The sequence below is a fragment of the Halichoeres trimaculatus genome, unplaced genomic scaffold (assembly GCF_033239565.1).
Source record: "Halichoeres trimaculatus isolate MK-OKI-2021-1 unplaced genomic scaffold, fHalTri1.1 fHalTri1_scaffold_12, whole genome shotgun sequence".
In the NCBI taxonomy this organism is placed as follows: Eukaryota; Metazoa; Chordata; class Actinopteri; order Labriformes; family Labridae; genus Halichoeres; species Halichoeres trimaculatus.
Window position 1 is genome coordinate 13,039,391 of NW_027437190.1, and position 12,234 is coordinate 13,051,624.

The 12,234-nt window shown below is 39.9% G+C and overlaps 1 protein-coding gene across 1 annotated transcript; it reads right to left on the reverse strand.

The window, feature by feature from the left end:
* Positions 1–73: 73 nt before the first annotated feature.
* Positions 74–12,074, reverse strand: erp44 (endoplasmic reticulum protein 44). The gene is made up of 11 exons (XM_074683564.1): positions 11,917–12,074; positions 9,158–9,230; positions 7,358–7,397; positions 6,973–7,088; positions 5,862–6,046; positions 5,645–5,760; positions 5,370–5,544; positions 5,097–5,208; positions 4,857–4,998; positions 2,293–2,395; positions 74–2,206 (listed from the first exon to the last, which is right to left on the reverse strand). Exons 1-11 carry the CDS (start codon positions 11,974–11,976, stop codon positions 2,096–2,098), a joined length of 1,233 nt encoding a protein of 410 aa, XP_074539665.1. The 5' UTR covers positions 11,977–12,074; the 3' UTR covers positions 74–2,095.
* Positions 12,075–12,234: the final 160 nt, after the last annotated feature.

Genomic DNA, 12,234 nt, shown 5'->3' on the forward strand with positions numbered 1-12,234 from the left:
CTTGATGTGACTCATTTGATAAACAGAACAAAAAAGAGACACCATGTATACAAACAACAGACGGCACAACATATTGTAAAATGGTTTTTAATTTACTTTTGTTTTTGTACTCTTCCTCTCCTCTGAGATGACTGGTTTAGAAATGGAATCACACTCTCCTCTCTTTTGCTCTCCTGTGTGTGGGCTTGATATGTCACTATGCAGGCATCTGTTGGCTTCTATGGAAGGGCAGGACGCACAGTACAAACTATGCAATGGGTCCCCCACACTCTAAATCTGGCTTCCTCTGAAGATCCATCTGTGTTCACGCATGTCAGAGATTCAGACTTGTACCAAATCTCAGATATACAAAGACACAAAACCAGACTGAACACAACTTGTATAACGTGGCGGACTTAAGTTTTCAGCGCTCACATGGGTTCCTCTGTCTTGTCTCTTGTCTTTTTCAAACACCAGAGAGGACAGCGTCTTTCCTTCCTTGGCATGGTGACACATTTATCAAGAGGTGAACAGCAAAAAGAGCTATTTTATAACTTCATGATCATGGTCGAATGTACCATATCAAATCAGGTCTCTTCTCTATTAGATTCCTGGGAGATCCACTCAGAGGTGTCATGGAAAATGCTGTGCCTTTTTAAGGTATTCACCCCGCTTTGACTTTGAATGTTTTACTGTTTTACAGTCGTGGAGGTATCAGCATGTAAGCTGCACATCAACTGGGGAAAACATGGATTCTTACAGAATGGTTTTGAGTACGAAAAAACAAATTCATAACGGCATCAACATCCTAAAATACTCAAACAGAGGCACCTTCGGTAGCAGGTACAGCCTGAGGGCTACTTGACAGGCCTGTTACATTTTTTCAAATCTGGAAACGAATTCTTTTCATGCTACTGTGGTCAGGTTACATGTATATGAAACTCTGACACTAAATCTGAAATTGGCCTGAGGTCTGGACACTGACCTTTCCAATACTAGGCTTTTATGTAGAAATTTACTGTAGATTTGTCTTTTTGTTTTAAGTCATCTTGATGTAAAAGAAACCAATGAAGGTTCATGTTTTTCCAAAAATAACCTTACACTACCACAAGGTGTCCAGTGCCTGTGGCAGGAAGCCTCCACAAAGTTAAAACCAGCAGGTTTCATGTTGGTACCAGGTAAAGCACTGTACATTATTTTCTGTTTGTTTTAGAAAAAAGAAATGGCATCATCTCTGATTAAGCTTTGTGAAACAGTAACACATAAAATGGGCCAAAGGGGGCAATACTCTGTACAACTACTGGAAGAGACATCTTATCTTTAACCATTTAGTACCAGGGGGTGAGGGGATGCATCTCAATAAGGCAGAGCAGCTCTGTCTCCTTACCTTCTGTCTGGAGTCACATGTGAAATCATGTCACCCCAGCTAAGTATTTAAAAATATTTTTCTATTCCTTCAGAGTGTGTGTGTGTGTGTGAAGAAGATACGGAGGTAAAGCTACTTCAAACAATAATAACATACTGTTATTACTTGTGCTATACAAATGAATTAGGCTAGAGTTGGTCATATTGAGATGCAGTCATGAGGTCAAGTGAGACTAAATCAACCCCGACCTGACAGGCTGGGTACCCACAGATAAGAACCGTACGACTGGAGTGAAGGAACTGTTCAGGGTTCTTTTTCCACAAAAAGCCAGGTGATGGAAAAAAGGAATAAAATAAAGAAAACTCTGTATTTAATTTAGACCGACAATGAGACGCCCATGTAGCACAAACATATTTACAAGCTCCAAAAAAAAAGTAAAAACACTTCTCTTAATGCCCCTAACCCCTGCCTGCACCTCTCTCCTTTACCCATTTCCTTTTGATCCAAAATAAAAATTGTACGTGAAAGAGTTATGAAAATATAGATTTTTCCAACATGGTTGTGTCATGGACTGCTTCTCTTTTTTCTCCATTTCTCCTCCTTTTTCTCTTCATCCTTGATTTCTATATCTCTTTCTCTTCAGTATAGGTGTTGGGTGTTGCTGTTCCGCTGGCCTGTCCCAACCCTAACCCCTTCCCTGACCCCGGGTTGTGGCATTGAGTCACAGGTTTACTGGAGCTTTGTAGAGGGTCACAGCTCGTCACGGTCCCGTGTGAGGATGGTGTAGCGGGTCTCGCTGGGTGCCAGCTTCTGGAATGAGCTCTCTGGAGGGCTGCTAGCCGCTTCTCCTGCTGTTTCCTCCTGCAGGAGATATTTAAATTTGAACCTGAAAGACAAGTTCTGCTTGATGCGACAAACTATCAGTGCTGTGGCTGAACCTGTCTTACCTGTCCAGGCGTGCTGTCTGTGGGGTCGGGCCCATGATGAAACTCTCTGTGGAGCTTTCCGGAGTGGAGGTCCAACACAAACTGTTTGAGCTTGCCATGGATACTAGAAAAAAACACATAAAAGTGTTCTTTACTGATTCTTGGTAACTTGGTGTCCTCTGTTTTCAGTGATTTCAGTCACTTGTGATAAAGCCTGTCGTTTATTCCTGTGACTGGGTGGTTGTGACTTTCATACAAAGAAAAATGACCCCCAAAAAAGCTCGCGGCAGCTAATTCTCTTAGATCACTTTCATTTGCTACTTCAAAAGCAGTCTTTGTACAAGTGGTTTCTGTATGAGCCACGGGGTGTTTGACAAACGCATTCCTACACTCCAACTTCTGCTGAGGAGACGGACCAGCTACGACAGCAGAGCGGATCAGAGCTGAAAGAAGACAACAGCTTGGGGCAGTGGCAGAAGACAGAAGTCCCTGTGGATGTGTCCTGAGGCAGCTTTATTCCAGCTCAGTCCTGTGAAGTGCGCTCATTAACCACAGGTCATGAGCTGCTGTTCTGTCACACAAGCAGAGTCACAGCTAACCCCTTGTGTCAGACTAACACACACACACACACATATATGTATAAAACATACACTGCACTGATGTAATTACAAGCTGTGTGCCACATGCAGTGGTGATGTGATGTAATTAGGCTGAGGAGGGCTGGTCAGTCCTCAGGGCTTCTGTATATCTGATCAGACCCTGATTGGGGGGCAGGGGGAGGCGGAGTGGTGGAGGGCAGAATAAATAAGATGAAATTAGATTAGACCGGATTAGTTTAGCACTTATTGCACGTGCCAAATCATGTCACATTAGCTCCGGTGTCCTGGCCCATTCATAAAGGACAGATTTTAAGAGGTGTGACATTTCTCTGGGGTTAAGTCCATGGTGGATTATAGTGTGTGAGTGTCTGCGTATGTGTGTGTGTAATTAAGTAAACCTAATTTAAGGAAAGCCTGTTATGAATAATTCACTTACAGCATCAGCATCAGGTAATAATTGTTCAAAAATGTCCAAAAGAAAGCAGCAGATATCAAACTAATTTGACAACCAGGTGATGAATTTGGTAATAACAGAAGCATTTGGGAGAATTTCATTTCTATTTGGCAAATAACTTTTAACTCAAATAGTAACCAGCCACTACACTTTTACACAAAACTCTAAACCTTCATCACACGCCGATAATACTGAACATCCAATTTAAGGTGGCTCAACTGTGGAAAAAAGTGAAAATTATATTTTTTGTAGAAGCAGTATCAACATTTAGCGTGCTGTCAATTGAATGTTTTCAGTGGTTTATATGAAAATCTGCAGTGTTTATGTGACACTGGACAAAAAACAACAAGCTGTCGCTGATTTTGTTGTTTTCCATATTTGAAGCACTGAGTAAGGAAAGTCTTCTTTGGGCGATGCCTTGCATGGTGGCACACAAAATCAAAATGAGGCCATGAATGGTCTTACTTGGCAAAGGGCAATGAAAAACAAAACAAACAAACAAACAAAAAAACATGTAAGTACACCAACTGTAGAATTGGCAATTTTCTCAGCAGATATTCATTTCAATAAAAAGGCACAAACACTTGTTTCAGTCTTGGAAACACTTGGAATTGCCCCTGGTTATCACTGCAGGAAAGCCTGTGGTCACTCATAGAGCCTTCTGAAGTGGCCTGAACTTTTTATGCCCATTTTTCTCAAATTTTGCATTTACACATTCACTGTGTTAAGAATTATGATTTCTTTACATCTATAAAAGATAACAGGCTGAAACTTTCAGTGTGTTTTTGACAGTAACAGAGCTGTGCAACCTGCCACTTTAGTGAGATTCAGCTCAATAACTGAAGAGTAATGAGGGTTTGTTGGGTTTGGAGCTATTTTCACACATTTTGTGGGAGTTATTTGGTACCAAGATAAAAACTGAAGTGACAGGCAGTATAGTTCTTGCGGTTATTATTCTTTTAGCAAAATTTGCTTGGCTGTGAGGAGTTTCTAATGCCATGTCCACATGTAACCGGTTATTCAGGAAACCGCTGAACCTACAGATACGTCGGAGCACCGAGCTGTCAGCAGTGATATAGATAGTTAGCTACTAAACTATGGTACAAAAGTTTGCTTGTTGTGATGTTTCAAACCGTAGCGGTACATAACTTTAACTTTACCTCAGCACGTTGTATGTGGTAAGAAGTTGTCTTGAATGAAGAAAATTTGTTTCAATCCAATCTCCTAAAAATCCCACCACACGACTTGTAAAAGTCACTTCTTCACAACAGTGTGCGTGAGACTCCAGACCAGAAGGTGGCGAGGTAGTCCAATTGAAATTGATCCTCCTTAGAGCATCTTTACGGCATTTAACTATAACTCAAAAACTTCAAAGAGTACACAACATACACTGTACAGCAAAGTTAATGTGTGTTGTACAGTCAAAAAAATTGTCAAAATGACCGCACTTTCACAGTCACCTTAAAGGGAAAAAATATACTGTAATGTGAAAAGAACCATTTCAGAGAGTCAAAGTTAAAGGTGATACTTACGAAACATCTCGGAAGTCAGGGAAGACATACATATGTCTGAAAGAGTCTATAGCGATGACAGGACAGTCAGCGGGAGTTTTTTGAATGTGGAGCAGAGGATGGCGGAACTTGTCACAGTCCGCATGCAGGAAGTTAATGGACCCTGAAGAAGAGACAAAACATCATAAACACAACTTCTACAAACAACTTTGGCTCACAAAGACTCAGAACTCAAATGTACAAACAACTAAAAACACAAACCTTTCTCACTGATGAGCTGGCGAGCCACTTCTTGCTGAAATATTTCTAAGCTTTCGGTGTCTTCTTTAGCGTGGAACAAGATGAGGAATGGGATCCCTTCTTCAGTCAGCTCCTGTCACACAACACACACACAGCACCAGCGATAAGTGGAGTAAAGGCCCTGATGACCCCACAGACCTTTTTCCCTGTGACTATTTGTGTCCAGCAACTACAGGGTTGTAAAACCAGTATATGCTTTAATACCCTTGTGAAAAAGAAAAAGTGGCGACAAACCTCTCCATTTTCAAAGGTGATCTCCCTGACCAAAGGCACACACTTATCCTGCGCCCAGGCGTAGGTCAGGTCGAAGTTTGTGAGTGAGCCGAGGTAGATCATGTCAGGGGTGTTGTCCCCCACGGGCTTGTAGATAACATTGTCTCCACTGATGCGCTCTGGCTCGGATACAGCGCTGAGGAAGTGAATCAGTTCATACAAGTTTCAGATACATGTGGGCTTCTTTTGAATGGTGACAAAAACTTAATCAAAAAGGTGTCATTTGTGCATCTCACCCTAAAGCAGCAAGGAATGTGCAGTCATCACGTAGGATGTTGGCAACCTTTTCATACGTGTGGTAGTGATCGGAGTCCTTTGTTTCAAAGAAGGCTATGATGTTTCTTTTGCTTCTCTGTTGAGTGAGACACCAAAAGAAGGAAAATAAATGATTCCAACTTCTTCCACTATGACAAAAATTACAGTTTTATGGTGAAAGGGTTGTTTTCAACTCACATCCAGAGCCGTTATCTCCTCCAATGACTCTATCTCTTTCACAGGATCAACCTGCTGCTGGCGAATGAAGTCTGCGATGGCGACCACTGACCTCTGACCCCTGTATTCCCTCTTCATCATCATGCCATTGCGGAACAACTTCAGAGTTGGATACTTGGTGATGCGATACCTCTGGGCTATGTCGGCTGCACGGGGGAAAAGTTAAGCAAAGAAGGACGAAATCAATTGATGAAGAAGTAGAAGTGGAGCAAAAGCACATGGGGATGGGTGGATGAGGAGCGGAGCAGTGACGAGACGGGCGGTTAAACCTCACTCTGAAAACACTGCCTTCAGTCAGCTCGGAGCTCTGATCTCCCACATGAAAGCTGCCCCCCACCAAGAGTAAATATTCTCTGTGCACACAGTGAATGAGTGTGTGAGTGTGTGCATGTGGCAGGTGTCAATCTCCCTGCAGGGTGTCTCTAAGCCTCCCGTCTTCACAGGAAGCAGCAGTTTTGTCATTAGTCTTCAAACAGTTTGCAGGTCATCAATAATTCTCTTTAATTTGCTTTATCTCAAAAGGCTGAGGCTGGCCGTTTATGTGTCTGTGCTTTGGTGTGCTGGGCATCTATGGTTACATATGTGCATTAAATATAGTCAGGAAGTGTGTGTGTGTGTGTGTGTGTGTGTGTGTGTCCTCCTCTATATATACAATGTGGGTGGTTGAGCACTGCAAAGCCTTGATTCACCATAAACAACCTCCGCCCTGTATTTAGGCGTGTTACTAAGAATAGTGCTTTTTAAAATATCATTGAGTAAATAATCAAATAAACATTTTCCCCTTTGTTTGAAATAATGCTTCTGTTTCAGGATTGTGAATGTAAAAATGAAATAAAATAAAATATAATAAAAATCTAAAAACAATTGTGTTTCTGATGAAATGATTAAAAGAGGTCTCCATGGTAAACCGTTTTCTTTTTCTCTGATTTTTTGGAGGCTGCAGGTGAATCTAAAAAAAAAGTCATAATCAATAAATAACAAGAACTTAATTTTTAAGTGGTGTCTGTGTGCTGCAGTTTTGTATGACTGAAGTCAGTGTTAAAAAACACCAAAAAAAAAGAGTGAAACTCACAGTGTTGGTCGCAGTCGACCCGTCCAAACACCACCTGCTTAATGTTGGGAAACTCCTCCCTTACTACATTTGATGCCTCCTCAAAAATTGGATGAAGCATCTGACTGAACCTGCACCTGCAAGGGAAATAAGGAGAGTTGTGTGAGGTCAAAACAAAGTCCAGGTTTTCCAAAGTGATTAATTATAGATTCTAATACACAGCAGAGTAAATTTAGTCATTTTTGTTTGTTATTTTCCATTCAGCTTTTAGTTAGATCAGCAATTAAATGTTAGATAAAAAACTAAACTATCATTCCAAAATAAAGTAGCACCTAAATAAACAACATTTTGATGAACGTCACCAGACGGAGGTTTAATGGCAGCAGGAGAGAAACCAAAGACTTACCAGTCAGCGTAAAAATTCACTAAAGCCACCCCAGCATTATCTGTAAGTGAAGACACACAAACAGGAAATAAACATAAGCCTCTGACTGTAACTGAACACTTTCAGGAATGTATGTTCTGCCAGTAGCATCAATTAATTTGGCTAATCAATATAAATGCTTCCATTCTCATTCACTCCAGAAAAAAAAAAACAAGAAAGCTTTCACAGAGACAGAATTTGTAAACCATATACATTCATTGGAGCACTTATTTACAAAATGTTGTTGGGTGGAGAAAGGATACCCAAAGATTAAACATGAAACAGTTTAAGAGACATATTACTTGAAATATTACATCCATGAAAAATGACTTTCCTGCTTTAAGGTGACTGAAATTTTTGAGTAATCTTATCACACTCAATTCACAACTACTAATATAGATGGCTTTATTATCTTTCCTTTAAATTTTATTCTAATTTTGCCAACCTTAGCTGGTGTGTTTAAAAATAGCTTAACTAAAGTACACTGAAACTAAACATCTTTTGGTCCAGTGTACTGAACGTACAAGCCAACTTACAAACACTTGGGAGGCAGTAAAAACAATCATAGAAACAGAATTTGTTGCCAAGCTATTCATTCAAATTGTGTATTTATCTGACAGCAATGCAAAGACAACAGATCGAAAGGTTTAATTAATTTTTGTGTGTGTGTGTGTTTTTTAAGGCTCAGCAAACACAAGAAAAAAAAATTCTCTTTTGACTAAAAGAGCAACTAGTTAAAACTTCCAGAATAATGTTCCTTAGCCAACATATTTTCATCATCCACAGTGCATTATGTCAGCTCAAGACTCAGACAATCTGGGGCAATCACAGTTCAAGAAAGACAAGGCAGAAAACCAGACAGGGATGGCTGCGATCCTCAGGCAGCATCGCGTTGCAAGAGACATAACACTTAAGTGCAAATCACTGCACGAGCTCAAATCACTTTGATAATTAAAAATAAATAAATAAATAAATAAATAAATAAATAAATAATTGGATTTATACAGAGATTTTAAAGATACTAAAAAACACTTTTGTAAAACTGTTCAAAGGTCTCGTGAATCAAAATCTGACCTTCTCATGGGATGGGCCCCGCCTCAAGACTTATAATTCTATCATAACATCTGGCATGTGACAAAATGAAAAGCACAAGAAAAGGAGATCCCAAGCCTAGGTGTCGCTGAGCTCCAATATCAAGCAATGATGGAACCACAGTTTACTTTCAAAACTCAAGAAACTGATCTCCTTGGTCCCCAAACATTTACAGTGCTGTAAAAGAAAAGGTGATGCAAAACAATCATAAGCCCAACTACTGAATTGTCTCCCTTAATCAAATTTACAGTGAATATATTAAACTTATAAAGCAATTTTCCAATTTCAACATTAGATACATTTCTTTGGATGGTATGCAAACCAACAAATGGTGTTTTTATCAACATTTGATACACCATCCCAACTTTTGGTGTTGTCCCTTTTGGTACAAATAAAGAAAAGTGAAAAACAGAAACCAGGGCCAGTATTAAAGAATTATCTTGACATTAACAGAAATATCTACCTCAGTAGCAAGAATTGGACTGAAAAGCAAAAAAGAAATATAGCCACTTCACATTCTTGATGTCTTTAGGCAAAGCTAGGCCAACAGCCATTGGCTGGCTTTATTTTGAAAGACTATGTTTTGCAAGTTGTGTGGCTAATTCCCTATAACTCTCTGTGAGAAAGTTATTGCATTTCCTAAAAGTTATAACTACCACTTTTAGTTACTCTTGAAGACAGATGCCTTACTTAGGATTTCATCAATGTTGTTTGAGTCCAGACTGGTGATTTCTGTTTTTCCAGGAGTAGAGAGGCCCATCGCCTGCAAACACAGAAAAAAGATCACTCAGCGATATAAAACACAAAACATGATAGTTGAGACAACACTCTGTGGGAGGAGAGGAAGGAAACTTCAGTTATTTGACTATGTGATATGATTTAATCCAGTACCAAGGAGTTGTTTCAGGACATTCAAAGTGAAAGGCAACACGAGGAAACCAGCTTCTCAGTCTGCAGTAGCATCAAAGCAGAAAACACCTGGTGCCTACATTTGTATTCATATTTCTAGATAAATTTAACTTTTATTTTTTATGGGGGTTGGTTGAGCTGTTAAGTACCCAGTATCCTTTGAACCAGCAACCTCCTGCCCCTCTCTCATTGCGTCCCTAACCCCCTGTGAACCTGAGAAATGTAACCCATCCAGAGGATCTGTTTCTGGCCCTTTCACCAGTAGTTGTTCCTGGTACTGTGCTAAATATACAGCTAACAATGTAACCTCTAATCTGTCCATGCCTACAGAGAAACTCACATGAGAAACTGAATAACATATTTTAATGAAAGTATTCTGAAATGTTGTGGATATCTGTGAAACCAAGAAAAATGTGGCAGAAAAATGTGCACTTGATTAACATCAGTACCAAATAATGCTTGAAATGTTGAGCAATAAAATAACTTTGAAGAGAAAAATGAAGAGGATGTAATTCTCTGTGGTGAGACCACAGACCTTCAAATGTGTCTAAACTAAGTAAGCTGTATCTGTAAACAAATCACCAGGGCTGTTTCAAGCCCCACCTTGAGTTAATTCAGCTCTCAAACAAATGGCAGAAAGAAAGCTACAGTAATGCTCAATGTTTGTCTCCCCAGACTGTTTTGCATGAGCTGTATTTGCACATATTCTCTGAGTCTACCTTACTCATATAACATGGTGGCTTGCACGATACTGTACAAACTTCATCTGTGCTTTCTTTTCATCAGACATCTCATCTGACTACTTAGATCATGGGCTGTTAATGGTTTAATGCTACAAACCAAAGATAAAAGACTAAGCTGCTAGAATAATACTAAGTTCAACTTTATATGAGGTCTTTAAAAGTTTGACAGAAATACATGTTCCACAATTGTGAATCCAAATACACTGATGTTTTTCAAATCATTGCATGATCCAGAAGCTGAAAAGTCTGCTTTGTCAAACACATTGACACAGCAGTGACACAAAGAAGAACAGTGTTCTGTTAAGAAACAAAAACCCAGCGTTGTGAGTCTTCCTTGCAGGTAAATTCTAAAAAGTACAAGGTTGTCATTATGATGCACCAACAGGGAATTTCTAAAATTACAACTGTAGAAAAGAAAGATTGTGTTTTCTTAGACCAAGATTCCCAAAACCATGGCTTAAAGGAACTCTTATAAGTAGGCCTGATATATAGTGGAATAAACTCAGTGGACTTAAGCAGAATATTGACTCAGTTGCTCAGATAATTAACTAGACTGCAAATATAGTTAGTAATTACATGACGATAAAATGCTTTATAATTGTGCCCACATACTCTATCCATCTGCAGTGATATGTGCTTAAGATCCTGCTTAAACAGGATACACCTTGTAATCCTGCTGACAAGTGTTATCAGGAGAAGAGCCCCAAACACACTTCAGACAGCATTATATGTTACTAACTATTGGGTACCCAAAAATTTGGGAACTTGTGCTAACAGCATCTTTGTCCTAACCTTGGTTGGGAGCAGTTTAAAGTTTTTTAAATATTTAAATTTATTAATGAAAATCATATTAACGTAGGCCATAAATGGTTACTGAAATGAAAGGGAAATGAAAAATGTATTCACTTTAAAAACAAAGTGACCATTTTCAGCCTTTTGCCTCATAAGCACTGCTATTGATGATACTAAGTGTCAAATCGCAGTCGTTGAACAAGGAGCACAATTATTTGAGGCATAAAGAGTGAATGTAAAAGTTTTCATCGCAGGCCCAAACTCTCATACCAGCAAAACTGCTCCGTTCAGTCTAGTTCCGGGTTGACAGCCAATAGGAATGAGCCACAACAGAGGAATTCACCAACCGGCGAGCATAATTCAGAGATACTCACAGCTGCACTGAGAGCCCCACAATACATTCGCACATTTATAATATAATAACGTTTAGGTCTGATCAAATAAAACAGACCAACACATCCAGCAAACTAACGAGACACTAAGCACAGCAGCAGTTACAAGCTGTCACATTACACTCGATTGGCGGTAGCACCCAATGCTAAACTGATGCTGTACCACTCCTAAACAAAGTTATTTGAAGTCCCACTACAGCTCATGCCGAAAGGTGCGTTACGGAATATACCATTATGGTTTATCCAGTAACAAACATCTGTTTTATAAACATTGTATGCTGTTACGGTTAATTTAACGTAAGTTATTACACTACAGCTAACGTTACTCAACACTACCGGCTAAGTTGACGTTGCAGTTGGATAACTTGGTAAATTATGAGAATAGTTTGATGTTAACCGGGCAAAGTGACATCACAGTGAACCTGCAGTATAACTGCATAACCAGAAAAGACAGAGTAAGCTTGCAGGTCACCTAAGCCACTTTTAAAGCCACGTCTCATGCAAGCAAGAAGCTAGCAGCGAACTATCAAGCGGCATGCTAACTAACATTTTAGCTAGCGTTAGCTTGGCCTTGCTGCTCTTAAAACCCGAAATCTGAAATGCATATACTTACCAGCAGTATAACTGTGACGAAGCGAATATCGAGAGAGGGAGATATTGGTGATAGTTTCATTGTACAGTGCGGTTGCTGTAGGTGATGGTGTTCGGGCTTCCCAGTCAGTCTCGACGCCGCTCTTCTCTCTGCTGCAGGAAACCAACGGCGAACCAATCTTACGGTGACCACGGAAACGCGGGTGGTACTTCCTGGAATTCGTTTGGCTTGATGGGTAATGTAGTTGTTGTTACCACCGAACGGCTGACCGTATTGACTGCAGGAACTCCAATCATGGCAGTTCACTGTTCTCCCAAAATAACGGGAGTTGTAGTGTTT

Coding starts and splice junctions, on each gene's coding strand:
- erp44 (XM_074683564.1), bottom strand. CDS start 11,976: ATGAAACTATCACCAATATCTCCCTCTCTCGATATTCGCTTCGTCACA. Junction 6,047..6,972: donor GGTCGACTGCGACCAACACT/GTGAGTTTCACT, acceptor TCCCCCGTGCAG/CCGACATAGCCCAGAGGTAT. Junction 2,396..4,856: donor CCTGACTTCCGAGATGTTTC/GTAAGTATCACC, acceptor GTTTTTTTCTAG/TATCCATGGCAAGCTCAAAC.